Consider the following 21086-nt stretch of genomic DNA (forward strand, 5'->3'; position numbering starts at 1 on the left):
AATATCTTGTACTGCCCCCTTTGGCAAGTATCACAGCTTGTAAACGCTTTTTGTAGCCAGCCAAGAGTCTTTCAATTCTTGTTTGAGGTATCTTTGCCCATTCTTCCTTACAAAAGTCTTCCAGTTCTTTGAGATTTCTGGGCTGTCTGTCACGCACTGCTCTTTTAAGGTCTATCCATAGATTTTCAATTATGTTGAGGTCAGGAGATTGTGAAGGCCATGGCAAAACCTTCAGTTTACGCCTCTTGAGGTAATCCCCCGTGGATTTCGAGGTGTGTTTAGGATCATTATCCATTTGTAGAAGCCATCCTCTCTTTAACTTCAGCTTTTTCACAGATGGCATCAAGTTACCATCCAAAATTTGCTGAAATTTTATTGAATCCATTTTTCCTTCTACTCGTGAGATGTTCCCTGTGCCACTGGCTGCAACACAACCCCAAAGCATGATTGATCCAACCCCATGCTTAACAGTTGGACAGAGGTTCTTTTCATTAAATTCTGTGCCCCTTCTTCTCCAAACGTACCTTTGCTCATTCCGGCCAAAAAGTTCAATTTTAACCTCATCAGTCCACAGAACGTGTTTCCAAAATGCATCAGGCTTGTCTATATGTTCATTTGCAAAGTTCAAACGATGATTTTTGTGGTGAGGACGTAGAAGAGGGTTTTCTTCTGATGACTCTTCCATGAAGACCATATTTGTACAAGTATCTCTTTATAGTGGAATAGTGTACCACAACTCCAGTGTCTGCCAGATCTTTCTGGAGGGATCGTGCAGTCAAACGTGGGTTTTGAATTGTTTTTCTCACAATCCTGCGAGCTGTTCTGTCTGATATTTTTCTTGGTCTTCCAGATCTTGCTTTAACTTCCACTGTTCCTGATGACTGCCATTTCTTAATTATATTCCGAACAGATAATATTGACATCTGAAAACGCTTTGCTATCTTCTTATAGCCTTCTCCAGCTTTGTGAGCTTCAACTATTTTCAGTTTCAGTTTTCTAGACAACTGCTTAGAAGAACCCATGGTGCCGATTGTTGGGGCAAGGTCAGATGAGTCTGGGCATTTAAAACCTTTGAGCTTGACATCACCTGGTCTTCCCAGACGATGATTGAGAACAATCCATGACACTGGCAGGTCTCAGCTTGGCAAAGGGAGCAGTGCATGTTATAAATTCTGCAGGGTGCCCAAACTTTTGCAGATGCCATTTTTTTGTTTTCTGTTATTTTGAAAGTGTAAATGATGGAAATAAAATCTAACATTTGTTGACATATTATAAGAATGTCTAATCTGTAATTTGATGCCTTTTGGAGATTTTTCCATCTTTCCTTGGCTTCTTTATGCACATTAGTACAAATTTTTAGCTGGGGTGCCCAAACTTTCGATCCCCACTGTAAGTCTGCCTGCCTCTTCCCATCAGACTCCGTTCCTGCACTCCCCTGCCAGTACTCTCTACCACAGCCGGACGCACTCAGGGGTCGCGACCTGGTTCCAGTCTGCACCAAGTCCATCCCCACCATCAGGGGCCCTGGTGAATAGCAGGCTGGGACTTAGACCCCGCGCCCTGAGGAAATCCATGCTGTGGGCTGCTAGAGACATTGCCAGGCGGCACCTGACAGTACCTTACGGCCTGCCTGACCATTCCACCTCTCCAGCCTGACTACGCCTGTGTTCCTGAAGCCTGCTACTTCCCTGTGTCAGTCCACACATTTCTGGTCATTCCCGGATCCCTAACAGTGTGGTCCCCTTTCAAAATTCACTAACGCTTTCCACAAATGAAACAGTGAAGTGGCGAGCGAGTGGCCAGATATGATTATTGCACCACATCGCTTAAAATTGCAAATAATCAATAGAGAAGATGGGACTTTCAGGGTGCATAGACATGAATACCACACATTAAAAGTTATATAATTTTTATTTCATATTTTGGTAAAACACAAGAGAGGAAAAAATACAAAAACATAAAAACAATTTCAATTCTAAGAATACCAACTGAGATTCAAACTTGGTTAGGTAATTTTTTTTTGAGGTAGAAATTTCCTCAAAAAATCTTCCCTGAAGAAGCCTCTGAGGGCGAAACATGTAGAGAGTATACTACATTTACTAACCAAGTTTGAATCTCAGTTGGTATTCTTAGAATTGAAATTGTATTTTTTCCTTTCTTGTGTTTTACCAAAATACGAAATAAAAACTATATAACTTTTAATGAGTGGTATTCATGTCTATGCACCCTGAAAGTCCCATGTTCTCTATTGATTGCTTTCCACAAATGTTCATTCTCTCTTTCTAGGGTCCCTTCTCTTCTTCAAAGGCCAGTATACTATGAACAGATTTTTCAGTTTTGCATGGGTGTTGTGGGCAAATACACAACACAGCAAGATACATTCACAATATTTCCAAACTCTGAACCTTGCAGCAATTATTACGATGATTTCTCACTTTTTCTACTGAATGTATTTTTTATTTTATATGACAAACATTGCAGGAATAGAAGTGTGACCAGCTTGATTAGCTTTTTAATGACTAAAGTAGGTGTCACAACTGAGGAATCTGGCTGGGAGATCATGATATAGGAAGCCAGTGATTTAACCCCATAGTCTGCACCTATAGTTGAAATATTTATTTCAAGTAAGAAGCAGGATTGCTTAATTGTTAATTATGTTACTGACACACATTAAAGTGGTTCTACAGTTGCAAGGTTTATCACCTAAATATATTGCCTGCATTAAGGCTAAAACCTCTCACTTTCTGTTTTCACCCCCCAGCCCCTAAATATCGTCAAATATCGATCCAATGCTGTGCCCATCTGCAGCAGAGCTGCTCTTTATCCCTGGTCTCACAGGGCAAATTGCTAGCAGTGGAAGACATTGGCTCCTGGTGCTGTCAATCAAAGTGGAGGTGGGGCTGAGCTGCGCTGTGTGTTTCTATAGACAAATCTGCAAAATCTGGTGCAGCTGTGCATGGTAGCCAATCAGGTTCTAACTTTAGCATGTTCAATTAAGCTTTGACAAACGACTGGTTTCTATGAAGAGCTGCACCAGATTTTGCACTTTACAGTTTTAGTAAATCAACCCCACAGAGTCCAGCTTGGGAGAGAGCCCACACATCTGCCTTTATAGTAAGGGTGGCAGACACTGAAGAGGAGGAGTAGATAGCACTGGGGGGGGGGACCCAAAACGAAGAAGTGTGGGGCCACTCTGTGCAATACCAGTGCACAAAGCAGGTAAGTGTAAACCTCTTCTTTATTTTACTTTATCACTTTAATTATACAAGCTATCTAAATCCAGGTAAGGCACTGTCTGAATCTAATTAGCCACAAAATCTGTTTAGTTACGATGCGTCAGTAAGGACCCATCCAAACCTGCATTTTCAAGCATCGCGATGCCATATTTATCTGTATGGAAGTATGTCTGTAATGGCTTTCATTTATCCAAGCCATGGTACAGCTGGTAGTAGTTAGTCACATCCAAATGGACTTGTTGATGGTTCTAAATTGTTGAAAAAATGTTAGTACTCATCCAAGCAGAATCCTCACTTCTAAGGAGCTTCAGGGATATACTGTACCTCAGTATTTAAATCCAAATGGGTCACAATGATTCTCTGAGAGCATAATGGGAAGTGTGAAGGTTTCAGAAATGTAAAAGTTTGTGCAATTTCATGTGACCATTGTGCCTGAATTAGCTACTTAGAACAATGTGGTTTTACAAACCTTCACACCTCCCATTATGTTCTTGGACAATCAACATCTGCTTTGACACATTATATGGTAACTGGATTAAGGTGACTGGTTTGGCTATAAATGCTGGGGTTTGTTCCTGATACCCATTAGAACAGAAAACTTGGATGAGTAGCAAAATGTCATTACATAGCAAGTCCAATTAAGTGTGACTAAAAACTACTAGCTATCTCTATGGAAGATCTGTTTGCTGGATACTGCACCAAACACTGCAGTAGAGAACATTGGCAAGAACTAGAGCTTAAGTACAGAGACAAGTTCACAACTCTGGTGTACAGGTGACGCTTGCCAAGAGCTTACACATGTTGGAACTTGCTTGCAACTTGCTCTGTGCACACAAACACATTCTATGGACAAAACCACTGAGATCAAGCCTGATTCCCCTTCAACCACTGGCCCTCCGCATAACTTCCCATCTGCTTCCACGTAGCAGCCTTGATTGACGAGCCATCATGTCCATCTGCATAGGTTTCTATTATTGTAAAAATGACAGCTAAAATTTGATTGGTTGCCACAGGCAACATCTCCATTTTCTATGTGTTACTTTTAGGAAACCAGTCCAATGGGTTTCTGAGGCCCTTTGATTCATTTAAAGTTTTCTCATTTGTATTCCTGAGGATCTGTGTATTATTATCATTGATGGTATGGCAGGGAAAGTCAGTGTCTCTTTTTCTACCAGACTTAAATAACAGCTGTACAGTTTAAGTTGTGCTTTATCCTGCCTTTAAAATAGACAGCTAAGCTGCTGAGGTTTGGTAATACAGATTATTGGATATCCTTGTAAGAGTCCTGGTTCCTGGGTTTTTTTCCTTTTTAAGCATTAGAAGCGTGCAAAAAGAGTACAACATTTTCCTGCAATCGGTTACAGATGTATGGCAACAGCAAATACATTCACGATACAATACATGGTCCGATTTTCCCACCTCACTGTGCAACTCCCTGAAAATTAGATAATAAAAGATTATTGAAAACAGAAACAAACACTAAAAGCCCACTAACATTAAAGTGTATCTTTATGCAAAACCTAGAGAGACCCTGGGGAGAGTCAATCCTCAATTTGTCCTAGAGACCATCATTATCTATAAGGAAAGTTAGGGAGGGATCCAAAATGTTTAATTTATACCTAGAGATGAAGGGAAATGTTCCACTGGGGACATGTGAACAACTTTCTAAGTGGGGAATGGCCCTCACTTTTCCTGTTGTGCTTTGAGGGATTTCCTGTTGTTCACAGTAAGTGAACAGAAATTTCCCCAATGACACACAGACATCCACAACAGATATGTGTCTTTTCATCAATGGGAGTAAGGCTGGCCATACACTATACAATTTTCTGTCCAATTTCCATTACATTTACCTTCAACTATGTAGGCCAGGGCCTGCCTACTTGGATACAACCGAAAGTGTTGTTTGGGTTTGACCTCATATTATATGGTTTTTGGTAAATCTAAAGCAAAAATCTCATGAAAATTGTATAGTGTATGGCCATCCTAAGTACTTATCAGTGCTGACAGGGACAGGATACAGAAGTCCCAATTCACACTAGTGTGACTCTGCACAGAATCACATGACAAGGAAAATCACATTGTATTCAATGATGCCCGTTCTAATCAATGTGACCTAGCATGGTGCAATTTTGGAAAAGGTTTTTGCACTACTTTGGTGCAATTTACAGTGTGACCCCATAGAACAGTGGTCTCCAAACTGTGGCCCGGAGGCCGAATGTGGCCCACCAATGATGGGGCACTGTTCCTCCCACAGACACCAATGATGGGGTGCTATTCCTCCCACTGATATTAACAATGGGGCACATTTATTCCCAAAGAAGGCACTATTCCTCCCACTAAAACCAATGATGGAGTATTTTCTACTCCCACTGCTAACAGACAGCCCCCTAAAATCTGAAGGACATTAAACTGGCCCTTTGTTTATAAAGTTTGGAGACCTCTGCCATAGAATATACAAAGTTGCATCAAAGTTGCTCGGCAGAGTCGCACTGAAAATTGCATCAAAGTCGCACTGCAGTAGTGTGAACTGAGCCTAATTATGCTGCATGATTTAGAACAGTGTTAATGCTCAGGTGAGGCTACTGAGCTAGGGAATTGAGTGGTAGAGCCAAACTCCAGAAATTTCCAAAATTCACCCATGCATGCTCTATCACTTACCCGTCTCACCCTTCCAGTACTCTCCTCCTTTGCCTGGAGTGCAGCTGGCAGAAAAATGCCTCTAGCATTGCATATTTCTACATGTTAATGCGTGCATATATGTGCGTATATATGTGCGTATACAGTGCCTTGAAAAACTATTCATACCCCTTGAAATTCTCCACATTTTGTCATGTTACAACCAAAAACTGTATTTTATTGTGATTTTATGTGATGGACCAATACAAAGTGGAACATAACTGTGAAATGGAAGGAAAATGATAAATGGTTTTCAAAATTTTTTACAAATAAATATCTGAAAAGAGTGGCGTGCATTTGTAATAAGCCCCCTTTACTCTGATACCCCTAACTAAAATCTAGTGGAACCAATTGTAAATAGAGTCCACCAGTGTGTAATTTAATTTCAGCATAAATACAGCTGTTCTGTGAAGCCCTCAGAGGTTTGTTAGAGAACATTAGTGAACAAACAGCATCATGAAGGCCAAGGAACACACCAACAGGTCAGGGATAAAGCTGTGGAGAAGTTTTAAGCAGGGTTAGGTTATAAAAAAAATCCCAAGCTTTGAACATCTCGCAGAGCACTGTTAAATCCATCATCTGAAAGTGGAAAGAGCATGGCACAACTGCAAACCTACCAAGACATGGTCGTACACCTAAACTGACAGGCCGGGCAAGGAGGGCATTAATCAGAAAAGCAGCCAAGAGGCCCATGGTAATTCTGGAGGAGCTGCAGAAATCCACAGTTCAGGTAGAAGAATCTGTCCACAGGACAACTATTAATTGTGCACTCCACAAATCTGGCCTTTATGGAAGGGTGGCAAGAAGAAAGTCATTGTTGAAAGAAAGCCATAAGAAGTTCCATTTTCAGTTTGCAAGAACCACGTGGGGGACACAGCAAACATGTGGAAGAAGGTGCTCTGGTCAGATGAGACCAAAATTTAACTTTTTAGCCTAAAAGCAAAACGCTATTTGTGGCGGAAAGCTAACACTGCACATCAACCTGAACACACCATCCCCACTGTGAAACATGGTGGTGGCAGCATCATGTTGTGGGGATGTTTTTCTTCAGCAGGGACAGGGAAGCTGGTCAGAGTTGATGGGAAGATGGATGGAGCCAAATACAGGGCAATCTTAGAAGAAAACCTGTTAGAGTCTGCAAAAGACTTGAGACTTTAGCAGAGGTTCACCTTCCTGCAGGACAACGCCCCTAAACATACAGCCAGAGCTACAATGGAATGGTTTAGATGAAAGCATATTCATGTGTTAGAATGGCCCAGTCAGATTCCAGACCTAATTACAATTGAGAATCTGTGGCAAGACTTGAAAATTGCTGTTCACAGACACTCTCCATCCAATCTGACAGAGCTTGAGCTATTTTGAAAAGAAGAATGGGCAAAAATGTCACTCTCTAGATGTACAAATCTGGTAGCGATATCCCTGAAAAGACTTGCAGCTGTAATTGCAGCAAAAGGTGGTTCTACAAAGTATTGACTCATGGGGACTGAATACAAATGCATGCCACACTTTTCACATATTTATTTGTAAACAAAAATTAAAATCTATTTATCATTTTCCTTCCACTTCACAATTATGTGCCACTGTGTGTTGGTCTATCACATAAAATCCCAATACAATACATTTAAAATTTTGCTTTTAACATGACAAAATGTGGAAAATTTCAAGGGGTATGAATACTCTTTCAAGGCACTGTAAGAATGCATAGAATTTATAAGCATCTCTTGGCTAGAACATTCATTTATTTCAGCCATTATAATAATTACAAGCATACATTCGTTTACACGTTTATGTGTGTACAAATGTGCACATAAACACTTGCATGTGTATGTTCACATGAAATAACATGCAGCTGAGTTCACGGGCATAAAGAAAATTCCAGATGTCCCTGGTGGGAGCATTTTTTCTGTCCGTGTGCACGAGCAGTTAAAGAGGCAGTTGCAGGGAACTGGTTCGCAGCACTGGAGGGATCCTGCTGGAGCAAGGAATAAGGAAAGTATTGCTTCTTATTCCTCTACCTCTAGACATAAAGAGCATTTAACCCTTGTAATGCTTGGCACTGCAAGAATACATATTTTGCTATTCCTGGAGTTGGAGAAGTTTAGAGGTTAAGTCAAAGGTTATGCTGTGGGGGGTAAGGGTTGGGTTAAGTTAATGTGAGAGTTAAAATTAAGTGCTCAGTTTAGGGGTTAAAATGACTCATAATTAAAAAGTTAAAAAAGAAGACAAGTCTGCAAAGAAGCTCACTGCTACTACTGCTCACCTCACTGCTACTTCTAAAAATTGCTGAAAAATCTTCTGCACCCAACACATTGGGAATGCATGTTTCCTAAACTCTGCTCAGTGGTTTCATCTGCCAGTTCCTACATCAATAGAGGACACAGTACTGACATAGGTACGCACGTTCCTAACCCCAGACACTACTAAACAACTCATTCACTCCCTTATTATCTCACGTCTGGACTACTGCAACTCCCTTCTCACCGGCCTACCTCATCACAGACTATCCCCGCTCCAGTCTATCCTGAACTCAGCGGCCAGACTCATCCACCTTACCAACCGCTCCACTTCTGCCACCCCCCTCGGTCATTCCCTCCACCGGCTCCCGATTGCCCAACGCATTGAATTCAAACTACTAACATTGACATACAAAGCCATTCATAACGCTTCCCCAAACTACCTCACCGACCTGATACCCAAATACCACCCATCCCGTAATCTTCGCTCCTCACAAGACCTCCTACTTTCTAGCTCCCTGGTCTCCTCCCACGCCCGACCGCAGGACTTCGCCAGGACTTCCCCCATCCTCTGGAACTCTCTACCCCAATCCATCAGACCGTCACCTACCCTCCTCACCTTCAGGCGCACCCTGAAAACCCATCTCTTCAGGGAAGCCTCACCTAACAGCCAATCTCCTCCACTCCTTCTACCACTCCATCCCCCACAGCTATCTCCTCCTGTACCACTCTCCCCTCCCTCCTAGATTTCAAGCTCGAAAGAGCAGGGCCCTCGAACCCCTCGTGTATTGTTTTGTTACTATATTGTCTCATGTACTGTCCCCCACTATAATGTACAGAGCTGAGCAAACCTTTTGGCGCTATATAAATACTGTATAATAATAATAGGCACCAGTAGAAGGAACCACTGAATGCAATGGGGGCGTATCTCTAAAAAACATCAGGAGATGTACGTAATAATGCATTCCTTTGCAGGCTGGGCTTTTTATGCAGTTTGAAATACAGAAAGAATGCAATTAATTTTAAAATGACTCTTTTCTTTGCCCATGCAGTATTGTTATATTGATAGACAAAAAAAATATGTCCACCACTGGGGATACCAATTTTCAACATGTTCAATGAACAGGCACCCTTGTGCAGTTACATAAAAAGGAAATGCTGACATCCTAAGACATGCAAGGCCTCACAGATAGTAATTAAATGTTATTAGTGAAAATCATTCTTTAAAAGGAAAAAAAGTCGACTTCAGCAACGCAGTCTTGGATAATGACAATACCATGAAGTGTCAGTATCATGACTTCTGTAGGTAGGCTCAGTCAATGACAATCACAATGTTACAATTGTAGCTAGGCAGTAAGCATCATCTGTACCCATCGGGCCACAATCACTCTGCAAGCTGCTGGAAAATGTACCTGTCTCTTTTTGGTTTCTAGATGGAGAAAAATGAGTCAAGGCCTAGAGATGATGGTATACAACTGACCCACATTTTGCCATCTCTGCTCTATGCAACTGCCATGGCTGGTCTTATTATATAGGAATATGGGATGGAAACAAAACCTTGCTGTTGTGAAATCAATAAGTATCAGGCTGCAGATGCTCCACTGGAGCTATCCTCCTGAGTAAAGGCTGCAATCTGCATTTGGTGTAAAGTGGTATTAGAAAAGCAAATGAACATTTGAAAAACCCTGTAACATATTAAGACAGGGGTCTCCAAACTTTCTAAACCGAGGGCCAGTTTACTGTCCATCAAACTTTATGGGTGCCGGACTGTGATCATGGGGCATAGAAAAGGTCCCAGCTTCAGTGGGGAAAAAAATGCCCCATCTTTGGTGTCAGTGAAAGGAATAATGCCCCATCGTTGGTGTCATTGGGAGGAATGGTCCCCCTTCATTGGTGTTATTGGGGGGAATTATGCCCCATTGTTAGTATCAGTAGATGAAATTGTGCCCCAGGGGTTGGCAAAATGCAAGCAAAGGGCCACATCTGGTCCAAGGGCAGCAGTTTGGAGACCACTGTATTAAGATATATGTTTAAAGTGGAACTAAACCTACAATTACAAAAACTGCATGTCGTCTAATGAATGTACACTGTGGCTATGCTCACTCCTGTGCGCATGAAAGGGATCACTCCATTCCCTGCCAGCCAATCAAGAAGCGAAAAAAAAACAGGCACCAGAATTACCCGGGGAGACAATGACATTAGCCAGCAAAGGATGCAAATGCTGCAACACTGGAAGGTGCTGGTGTGTTTATTGTGGAGCTTAGTTCCACTTTAATCTATTTCTCATTGGCTACTAGCCAGGAGTGAGTAGGCTTTAGGAGATTAACATAATCATGACACAAAACTCTATATTTGTGAAGACCCTCATATTCAAATCTATAACCCTAATAAAGCTGGCTTATCTGTTCAAACCCTTCCATTGGCTCTACATAGGAATTACCATCAGTGGTGTTATCCCAGAAGGAAGAGCTTGCTGAATGAAGACCACCGCCTCGTTTTTGCATAACTGTACAGGTTACTGGGGGGGGGAAAGAGACAAACATATGATGTTGGTAGAGATTCAAATAGCCCAATACATAAAAAATGTGCTTTTGTGTGTAAAGAATACATTAGTACACAGATCCAAAACCTGAGCTGTGAACACAAAAATGAATAAATTACCTTAAAATTGTATATTTCTGCGCTAATAAAACTCAATATTACGCGTGAGACTCAAAATTATATGTGAAGCAATCAAAAAAAAAAATTCACATATTTACATTAACAGTGCATCAATACAAATATAAACAATGTGAACATAACTCCAAAAAACATGACTTTGTGCAAACTTTGTGATAGAGTTCGAAGCAGTCCAACTCACTTGTGGTATAAAATGACAACGTTCAGTCTCTAAGTGAAACCTTCATCAATCTCTCCCGGGAACTCTCTCATCTTACATATTTGATCCTCACCACAAAAGTCAAATGCACATATTTGTTTAAATCCAGCAACAGTATGGAAACAGGTAAATAGAGCTATCACAGACTCCTCTCAATGGGGCTTGACCCTCACACAAGAACCTACAGCATGTATTTTCTTAATTCTAGGACCAGACAGCAGGTGGATTGTTAGACCCAGCCACTCAGATACAGTGAGGAACAGAAGTATTTGAACACCCTGCGATTTTGCAAGTTCTCCCACTTAGAAATCATGGAGGGGTCTGAAATTCACATTGTAGGTGCATTCCCACTCTGAGAGACAGAATTAAAAAAAAAATTCAGGAAATCACATTGTATGATTTTTAAAGAATTTATTTGTCTTGCACTGCTGAACATAAGTATTTGAACACCTAAGAAACAGCAAGAATTCTGGCTCTCAAAGACCTGTTACTGTGCCTTTAAAAAGTCCACCTCTACTCCACTCATTAATCTAACTTAGTAGCACCTGTCTGAGCTCTTTAAAGACACCTGTCCACCCCACAGTCAGTCAGACGCCAACTACTACCATGGGCAAGACCAAAGAGCTGTCAAAAGACACCAGAGACAAAATTGTGGACCTCCACAAGGCTGGAAAGGGCTACGGGACAATTGCCAAGCAGCTTGAAGAAAATAGATCAACTGTTGGAGCAATTGTTAGAAAATGGAAGAGGCTAAAGACGACTGTCAGTCTCCCTCGGACTGGGGCTCCATGCAAGATCTCACCTCGTGGGGTATCACTGATGATAAGAAAGGTGAGGAATCAACCCAGAACTACAAGGGAGGAGCTGGTCAATGACATGAAGAGAGCTGGGACCACAGTTTCAAAGGTCACTGTCGGTAGAACACTACGCCATCATGGTTTCAAATCATGCATTGCACGGAAGGTTCCCCTGCTCAAGTCATCACATGTCTAGGCCCGTCTGAAGTTTGCCAATGACCCTCTGGATGATCCAGAGGAGGCATGGGAGAAAGTCATGTGATCAGATGAGACCAAAGTAGAACTTTTTGGTCTAAATGTCACTCGTCGTGTTTGGAGGAAAAAGGATGAGTTGCATCCCAAGAACATCATCCCTACTGTGAAGCATGGGGGCGGTAACATCATGCTTTGGGGGTGCTTTTCTGTGAAGGGGACAGGACGACTGCACTGTCATCATGCTTTGGGGGTGCTTTTCTGCGAAGGGGACAGGACCACTGCACTGTATTAAGGAGAGGATGAATGGGGCCATTTATTGTGAGATTTTGAGCAACAACCTCCTTCCCTCAGTCAGAGCATTGAAGATGGGTCGTGGCTGGGTCTTCCAACATGACAACGACCCGAAGCACACAGCCAGGATAACCAAGGAGTGGCTCCGTAAGAAGCATATCAAGGTTCTGGAGTGGCCAAGCCAGTCTCCAGACCTAAATCCAATAGAACATCTTTGGAGGGAGCTGAAACTCTGTGTTGCTCAGCGACAGCCCCGAAACCTGACAGATTTAGAGGAGATCTGTGTGGAGGAGTGGGCCAAAATCCTTGTTGGTGTGCAAACCAGGTCAAGAACTACAGGAAACGTTTGACCTCTGTAATTGCAAACAAAGGCTTCTGTACCAAATATTAACACTAATTTTCTCAGGTGTTCAAATACTTATGTTCAGCAGTGCAAGACAAATAAATTCTTTAAAAATCATACAATGTGATTTCCTGAATTTTTTTTTTAATTCTGTCTCTTAGAGTGGGAATGCACCTACAATGTGAACTTCAGACCCCTCCATGATTTCTAAGTGGGAGAACTTGCAAAATCGCAGGGTGTTCAAATACTTCTGTTCCTCACTGTATACAGTATATCAGGCCAGAGGGCTAAAAGAAAGCAAATGAAAAATATAGTGCTCACTGCCATACATTTAATGATTAAAACCAAGCATTAAACATGAGTCTTGGGATGCTGATGTCTATGGGCTGGAGGAGTTTGGCTACTGGCTGGCATGATTTGCAGAAGACCATATACAGACAGTGAAACTTGAGCAATATGGACTGCTGTAAACTCTTCATCACAAAGTTTGCACAACCTTATAGGTATGTTCACATTGTTTATATTTATAATGATACGCTGTTAATGCAAATATGTAATTATTTTATTTTGATTGTTTTACATATAATATTTCACATACAGTATGTGTTCAATATACATTTACCTTTTCACAGAGGTTAAACAACGTCAAGAGGCTGGCATTTCAAAATAGCAACCAAAATATATAAGGTATACACTTTGAAAAAACATTCTGACCACAATAGGACTTTAGATTGCGGTACATATTCTACATATTCCTAACAATTAGTAAATGAGCTTTAAAACAAGCCCCCTGGCCTGTGTAGCAGCAGGCATTGTCAAGCAATTCATGCTCATTCAGAGCAGAAGGACTAAATGTGTTCCTGTGCAGGGGCGGACTGACAACTCATGGGGCCCACGGGCAATAGGGGATCATGGGGCCCCTGTGTCCTTGCCCAAATTCAAAAAAGCCTATGAAAAAGGTACCAGGGGCATCTCATTAGGCCCCCTACTGTCCCGGGCCCTCGGGCAGTGCCCGAGTTTTCAAATGGTCAGTCCGCCCCTGTTCCTGTGTTCTCTCAGTAGCTCAGCTCATCCTGATCCCCATCCAAGCTGTTACTTAGCAGATTTCCAGACTTCTAATCTCTATTGAAAACACAAAGTGGGTGTTCTAGGGGCCAGTTATCCCTGAACTGTGCAGTGCTATGAATTCATTAACAAATGGAACATGCTGATTGGAGGAAAGAGAGTACAAGGAATGTCCTTAGATAAGTGACTCTTTTGCTATCCAATCACAACCTATACCAACATGTATTGCTTTGACTGCAGTTGATTAAAGTAAATGGTAGGAGCTTTGTAGTTTGATAAAATGAGTTACAATGTAACACAATCACGTATATATTTCTACTGTGTATCAAGCCGTTTGCCAAATAAGCAATCCTATTAAAAACTGCCAGGACAAGTTTTAAAATGATGAGTAAAGGTTTTGGTGTGATCAAGCTTGCTTGGAACTCACCCTCCCATATGAAATGAATCATTTGAAAGCAAAGGTAGCAAAAGAAAGTATAGCAAGTACTTATTACAGTTCTGATCAGACAGCAGCAGTTTTATGCCACAGCCTAGCCCAGGCGTGAGATAATTAAAGTCGCTCTGTCACGGTGGTGGAGGGAGCTCAGTGCTGCAATTACGAATCTCAAAGTGCTTGTGCAGAAGCCTGTAAGCAGGTGCTTACTAAGCTATTGTCAGTATTGTTATGTTGTATGTTTTTTGTTTTTCTGTAAATGTTTTGACTAATAACTGGTACTAAACTTGTGCACTGTTTAGTTGTGTTGTCCTACTGAGTTGGTGCCTCTTGAGAATCAAGGGTTAATGTTACTGGTCAGATTTTCCTGGGCTTTTTGGGAGATACCACCCTTTGCTGGAGCAAGTAGTTAAAGTGATTGTAAAGGTTCAGCATTTTTTTTTTTAAATAACACACATGTTAAGCTTATGGTTTTTGCACAGTGCAACCATGATCCTCCTCTTCTCAGGTCCCCGACCAGCGCTCCTTGCACCTCCCTGTGCACGCCTCCTCCCAAGCCATCTCTGTGTCTCTTGAGATACACCAAGCACAACTTGGCCCCATCCCCTTGCTCTCTCCTCACTGGCTGTGGTTGACAGCAGTAGGAGCCAATGGCTCCCGCTGCTGTGTCTCAGCCAATGAGGAGGCAGAGACCCAGGAGAGCTTCTGCTCTCGTGCACATCACTGGATTGGGCTCAGGTGAGTATGGGGGGGGGGGAGCTGCACGGTGAAGGTTTTTTTATCTTTATGCATATAATGAATAAAAGTAAAAAAACCTTTAGTCTTTAGAACCACTTTAAAAGAGGGAACCACCTCTAGTTGTCATTGTCGGTCCAAGTCACTCCATGTATGAATAGATAGCAGAAGCTCTACAAACCATGTGATTGCTGCTTTGCTTGATCTCACCCCTAGGTGGGAACCCAATCGGAGTTCTAGGACTCTTAGACTTATACAACTGCCTGTGGACTTTAAAGACTTCCATTCTTCAGAAGGTATAACTACCTAAATGGGTGGAGAAAGCACTTATAATAGAAATGGATGTCTGTGAATGAACAAGCTGTAATGTCTTGTTGTACTTAACCAACTTTAGCAAAGAACTTGTTAAAGTACATTGACTTGATCTGAAGTTATTTAAGAACGAACTTAAAGGGGTGCATGTAAGGCATATCCCATATATGGTTCACAACAGGGAACAATACAATACCAGTACCAGTGTCTGATCAATGGTCAAACTAACCAGAACAGACTATACTGCTGTTGCTAAAGGACTACAGTGCTAGTGTCTATGTGCAGATAGTAGCCAGCTGGTCAGGAAGTTGAGGTGATTTGGCCCTGGTAGCAAAGGAACTTGTGTGCTCAAAGTCCTTCCCTAAAGATTGGTACCCCAATCTTGATCTGACTTGCGGTACCGGGCATCCTAGGGGCCCAGCCTGGAGGTCACGGAAGAAGGAGTGAGGAGTTCTGAATGGAATTGAGCTTCCTGGGATTCAAGTTTAAACACAAATAGAATACAAGTTAAACATGCGCATCAATATCACTGGGATGGGGTGCCAGGTAACTGGGCTGGTGGAGTCCAGTGTATGTATGTGGCACTGGCTCAGAAAATGAAGCATGGAAGAGACAAAAGTGTGAAGAAGAATACCAGACCACTGTCTGTCTGGAGAAGTGCCAGCCATTTACGGAGAGCACCGCCATAAGACTAGTCATATGTTTCAGCATATGCCTCTGTCAGCCTCTAGGGCATGATAGTGCATCCCTCCCCATCCCTATCTGGGCACACAAGCCTCCTTAGGTAAAGCATTGACACTTTCTGGTAATTTTGCAGCTTTCTGGTAAGCTCCACTTTCTCCACATTTCTGTTGGACCATCACTATGATAGGCAGCCGCACAGGCCAATAGGAATGCACAAGAGAAGGGAGGTGATGGGAAAGTTTTGGCACTCTCAGTAAGTACCAAAGCTTTGCCTGTCAGAACAAAATAAATAGAATAAACTTTGTCTTAGGTATCTTTAGGTCCCTTAGTTCTCATTAGGTCTTTTTTTTTTTGATTTGTTTCTTATAATAAATTATTAAAAAATATACTTTATATTCAATTTTAGAAGCTTGACATAGGGAAAAGTAGAATACAGTACGTGCCAGTTGTTCTACTATCATGGCCTGCCCTCTTCCATGTCTGCAGATGGTGTAGAATTGAATCTGAATCCTCTTGGGGTAATATAATCACAATTATGCACACACTGTATTTGTAACTCCACACCAGAAGGCAAACAAGACCCTACCATATATAAAAAAGGTGCAGCGCTTATCTATTAAAACATGCAAGATATCAAAAATGCAAGAGTGTATCCCTGCAAAACGCAGGCAGGGTATAGTTATTATACTGCCCCTTATAGTCTCAAATAACACACAGATGTATAGTTCACAATCTCCCAGTGGGTAGGGTGAGGTGAAAGATCAGATGGATCTCTATTGACACACGGTGATAGCCAAAAAGGTGATGTATGGTGATATCCAAAACTGGTAAAAGATTGTGCACTCACCAGATGCACAACCAATATGCGCATGTAAGAGATAACCCCTCTCAAGGTATGGTTCCAAGACTCATCAAAGGCAAGGTCTGGTCAAACTTTACGATGTGGACCCTCAGCTGTCATGCATGGCTCTGTCCCCTATAGCTCTTTACTCTGCAGGTAATTGGAAGCTCACCAGAGAGCCCCAGAAAGAAACAAGGAGGCCAGAATAGCGTGATACCGCTTAAGCATGCGTGCGTTTATTTCATCCAGCAACAGGGTATAATAAAAACAATACTGACCAGACAATAAAGTTGGCCGCCGGGACCCCAATGGTGCCGGCGGTGGTAAACGTCACTGTGCCGCAGTTCCTCCCTGACCTTGCCTTTGATGAGTTTGACCAGACCTTGCCTTTGATGAGTCTTGGAACCATACCTTGAGAGGGGTTATCTCTTACATGCGCATATTGGTTGTGCATCTGGTGAGTGCACAATCTTTTACCAGTTTTGGATATCACCATACATCACCTTTTTGGCTATCACCGTGTGTCAATAGAGATCCATCTGATCTTTCACCTCACCCTACCCACTGGGAGATTGTGAACTATACATCTGTGTGTTATTTGAGACTATAAGGGGCAGTATAATAACTATACCCTGCCTGCGTTTTGCAGGGATACAATCTTGCATTTTTGATATCTTGCATGTTTTAATAGATAAGCGCTGCACCTTTTTTATATGTGAGTTTCTGGAGGTTTTTTTGGTACCTTTTGTGTTCAGCAGCTTTGTTATCTTTAGCGCTCACTTATACCTATTTTTACAGAAGACCCTACCATAGCTTCCTAATACCATGATTGATAAGAGATTGCATGCTGCTTGCATTTTCCTTTGACCCAATACAGTCCAATGAATAATCTTTGCCGTTAGCTAGTTATGCTGAATATAATGTATTTACTTGCATTTGGTTCTAGGCAAGAAGGCTTTAGAAGAATTTAAAGTGGATCTCCAGGTTGCAGGTTATGTAATACTCCCAACTAACCCCAGTCCCTGGTCAGTGTGCAATAGCTTTATATTTTTGTGCATTCTAGGAATCTGAATGCCACTATTAAAGTTGCTGTCCCATAACCAACCCAGACACATTAGAAGGCTTTCTCTGGTAGGGCCACAGATGGCAAGTAGTGACACTGCTCTCCTAAGAGTCGCTGTGGCATCCTAGCTGCAGGGAATGGGTGGAGGTTTTGTGTGTGGATGTAGCAGGTTATCCCCTTGACTAAAAAATCACTACCATGCACAATAGAGTGAGGGTACGTTTTGTTGGGGCATTTTTTTTATCACTGTACTGCTTTTCATTGAAATATCCACCGTTTGACGATGACGTCACCTATAGACCAGAAAATGAGGGTAGGAGTGTTCCTGAGAGTCAAGCTGTGGAAGAAGGAGCTGAATGATTCTGCATGTCCTCCAGTTTGGAAATCAGTTATTGGCAGCGATGAAAGCTTGGGAACAAATATTCAGCCAAAAAGTTTGAATTACAGCCTGTATGCTTGTTCCAGGTCAGTGACTTACTAAGTAGTATAGAAAGAATCAAGATGACCAACCTGGAGGCTGCAGATGATTGTTCATACTATTATATCCAACTATTTAAAGAGACTCTGTGGTTACTTAAAAAAAAAATCTAGAAAGGTCACCCTGCAAGGGGTTAATACTTACCCCTTCTTCACCTGTACCACCAAACTCCACAATCTTCAAATGACTTACAATGATTCATGCCAGCCTTTTTCAACCAGGTTGCCCAGGCATCCTGGGGTGCCTTCAGGTGTCCTGGGGTGCCTTCAGGTGTCCTGGGGTGCACTGGGAAAATGCCTACAAATTGCCCCAAAATTGTATACAAGCCTGCCTTTTAGTTACACAGCACCACAGGTTTTCATTTTGCACCATTACAACCTTCTAGCCACCAGCGTCCTGACAACCAATAATGTCATCAGTTGATAAGGAGGACATCAGGCTCCTGCACAGCATCCTTGTTTGCCCCTCCCCTGCCTCTCTCCATCAGCACTGGGGTCACATTAACTGGGCGAGGGAGAGAAACTAAGGGAGAAGAGAAACATTGGAATACTAGTCAGTACCAGTGTCCGGAGGTGCATTTGCTTTGGAAGAATAAATCACCTCTGATGTTGGGTGCCCTGTGTGTGTACATGTTACTGTGTTATGTAAACATATTAGTTTAGTTTTTTACATTTTAGAATGGGTTGCCTCAGTATTGTGCATAATTTTAAGGGGTGCCTTGACTGAAAAAAAGGTTGAGAAATACTGACCTACGTATTGGATGCAGTTCTAATCTATGTCTAATACTTCCACCACAGCTGTACCCTACATTACATCTGTGTTCTGCAGTGATATAGGGGCCAATAGAAGGAACCACAGAGAGCAGAGGGGAACCAGGCATCTAACATGCCAGAAAGTGTTGGTTATGGCATCTTGAGCCAGATATCTGAAAACCGAGGGGACTGGTGTTGCCAAAGAGGTAAGACACTTGACCATTTTATTTGCAGGGGAGCATTTCTTACAACTTTATTGTTTGAGGCAGGTAGGACACTTAAAACTCTAGTGCTAGAACGACATCTCTGGGATCCCCAACACCGATAAGTCAATCCATCCGCTTCCACCAGAACTGCACATACACTTGCAAGATCATAATACACCACATGTAGAGTAATAGGTTTCAGCATTATAGTAACATTTAACTTACCAATATACTTGAAGGTTTTTTCCAACTTTACTAGATGGGTTAATGACTGCTCCACCACAGCAGACATCCACTCATTGACTCGACCTTCATCATAATCCACTCCACCTAGGATGACGTCTACACACTGGATAAAAGCAACAAATATCATCAATCCAATAATACTGTAAACCAAGAAACAGCCCCCCCCATGTATATGTGCATATGTGTATAACTGCATGCACTGGCTGTGGCTATGTACAAAAACAATGAGGTGAGTACCATTATTCATGGTTAACTCTAACCTGATGACCTCTAAGGGATTTTAAAGCGCCACCTATGCATAAAAGAGACACAGACAATTTAAGACTTTACAAATTTGGTATCCATTTACTTGGCACATACAAATCTTTTACATTGAAAAAATGGCTAATATACCACTTTTATGTACACTAAAATTACTGTCAGTGGTTTTTTTTTACTGAAAATTTGCTTGTGAAAAACTGTTGCGCCGATATTGTGTGACATACGAAGTTTGGAACTATAACCATTTTATTATCTAGGTTCTCTGCTTTCAGGAAATACTGTATTGGGTGTTTTAACCAGTCCTCGGGGCTAAAATATATTTTAAACATGTGTGCAAAAAACATCTGACAGTAAAAGGGTTTAAACACCAAGATGTCCAGCAAAAGTAGCAGTTCCAGGGGTGAGACGAATGCTATTTTTTATTTTCAATAATAAAAAACTGTTGCTACAACTGTTTAAGAGATCTTGTACATTTGCCCATACAATGTACACATACATACATGTGTATTTTGGTGCCAGGGATGTCCTGATGCTGCACACAGCCACCAACAGAAATGACTGGGTGAAGGCGCCTATATGTAGCTACATGCTGCTATTTACTCAAAATGTTGCATTCGCACAGACATAATGTCCTTAATGCACATTACCTGCAGTCAAGACATTACATCTGTGCGCATGCACCACGTTATGCAATTAGTGACACGTAGCAGCACACAGCTCTAGCAGTGCTGGGATCTCATCCTGTCCTCCAATGATCAGACTTCTGCTGACACGCCCCCTGCACAGCCATTCACTGGGAAGATCAGTGTTATGCTGTTTCTCCACCCCCAGCTCTCTGAGCTCCTTATGCAGCTGAGAACAGAGGATATATGATCACTTGTTAAAAAAAAAAGAAAGTTTTTTTTAATATCTATACACAAATGTTTTGCCTTTCATTTCTATTTTAACCTCCTGGAGCCCCCACAGTGCATTTACTGCTGTGGGACAGCATGGGCATGCTCAATCACATACACATACATGACTGGTTGCTTCTAAGTCTGTGGGCATGCAAATGTGCATCCCCTGCCGACCCACTCTGTGATTGGACACAGAGTGATTTTGTCAAATTTATTGGCTGAAACCTGCTGATCGGCTGTGTCCAATCACAGCCCAGAGACCTGTGTAAACAGAAGAGTGATCTTGCTGTTTCTTCTCCCTGAAAAGCAGGGAGAAAAGCACAGCAAGATCTGCAAGTAAAAGCAGCATGTATTACACACATTCCGCATTGTTAGGCACACAGTTAACTCCTTGATCGCCCTTAGATGTTAACCCCTTCCCAGCCAGTGTCTATACTACAGTGACAGTGTACAGTATTGGCACT

At 42.0% G+C, this 21086-nt stretch overlaps 1 protein-coding gene across 1 annotated transcript in view; it reads right to left on the reverse strand.

Moving 5' to 3' along the window:
* Nucleotides 1-2435: 2435 nt before the first annotated feature.
* Nucleotides 2436-21086, reverse strand: part of DYNLT3 (dynein light chain Tctex-type 3) — a 36497-nt gene continuing 17846 nt past the window's right edge. Inside the window, exons 3-5 of the mRNA XM_089673902.1 lie at nt 19445-19568; nt 10587-10664; nt 2436-4671 (exon numbers count right to left, since the gene is read on the reverse strand). Of these exons, the coding sequence (XP_089530028.1) occupies nt 4595-4671; nt 10587-10664; nt 19445-19568 (279 nt within the window). The 3' untranslated portion in view covers nt 2436-4594. The remainder of the gene's footprint in view (nt 4672-10586; nt 10665-19444; nt 19569-21086) is intronic.

This window comes from Staurois parvus, unplaced genomic scaffold, assembly GCF_062004578.1.
Source record: "Staurois parvus isolate SC_StPar_1 unplaced genomic scaffold, SC_StPar_1.0 ptg000145l, whole genome shotgun sequence".
Taxonomy (NCBI): Eukaryota; Metazoa; Chordata; class Amphibia; order Anura; family Ranidae; genus Staurois; species Staurois parvus.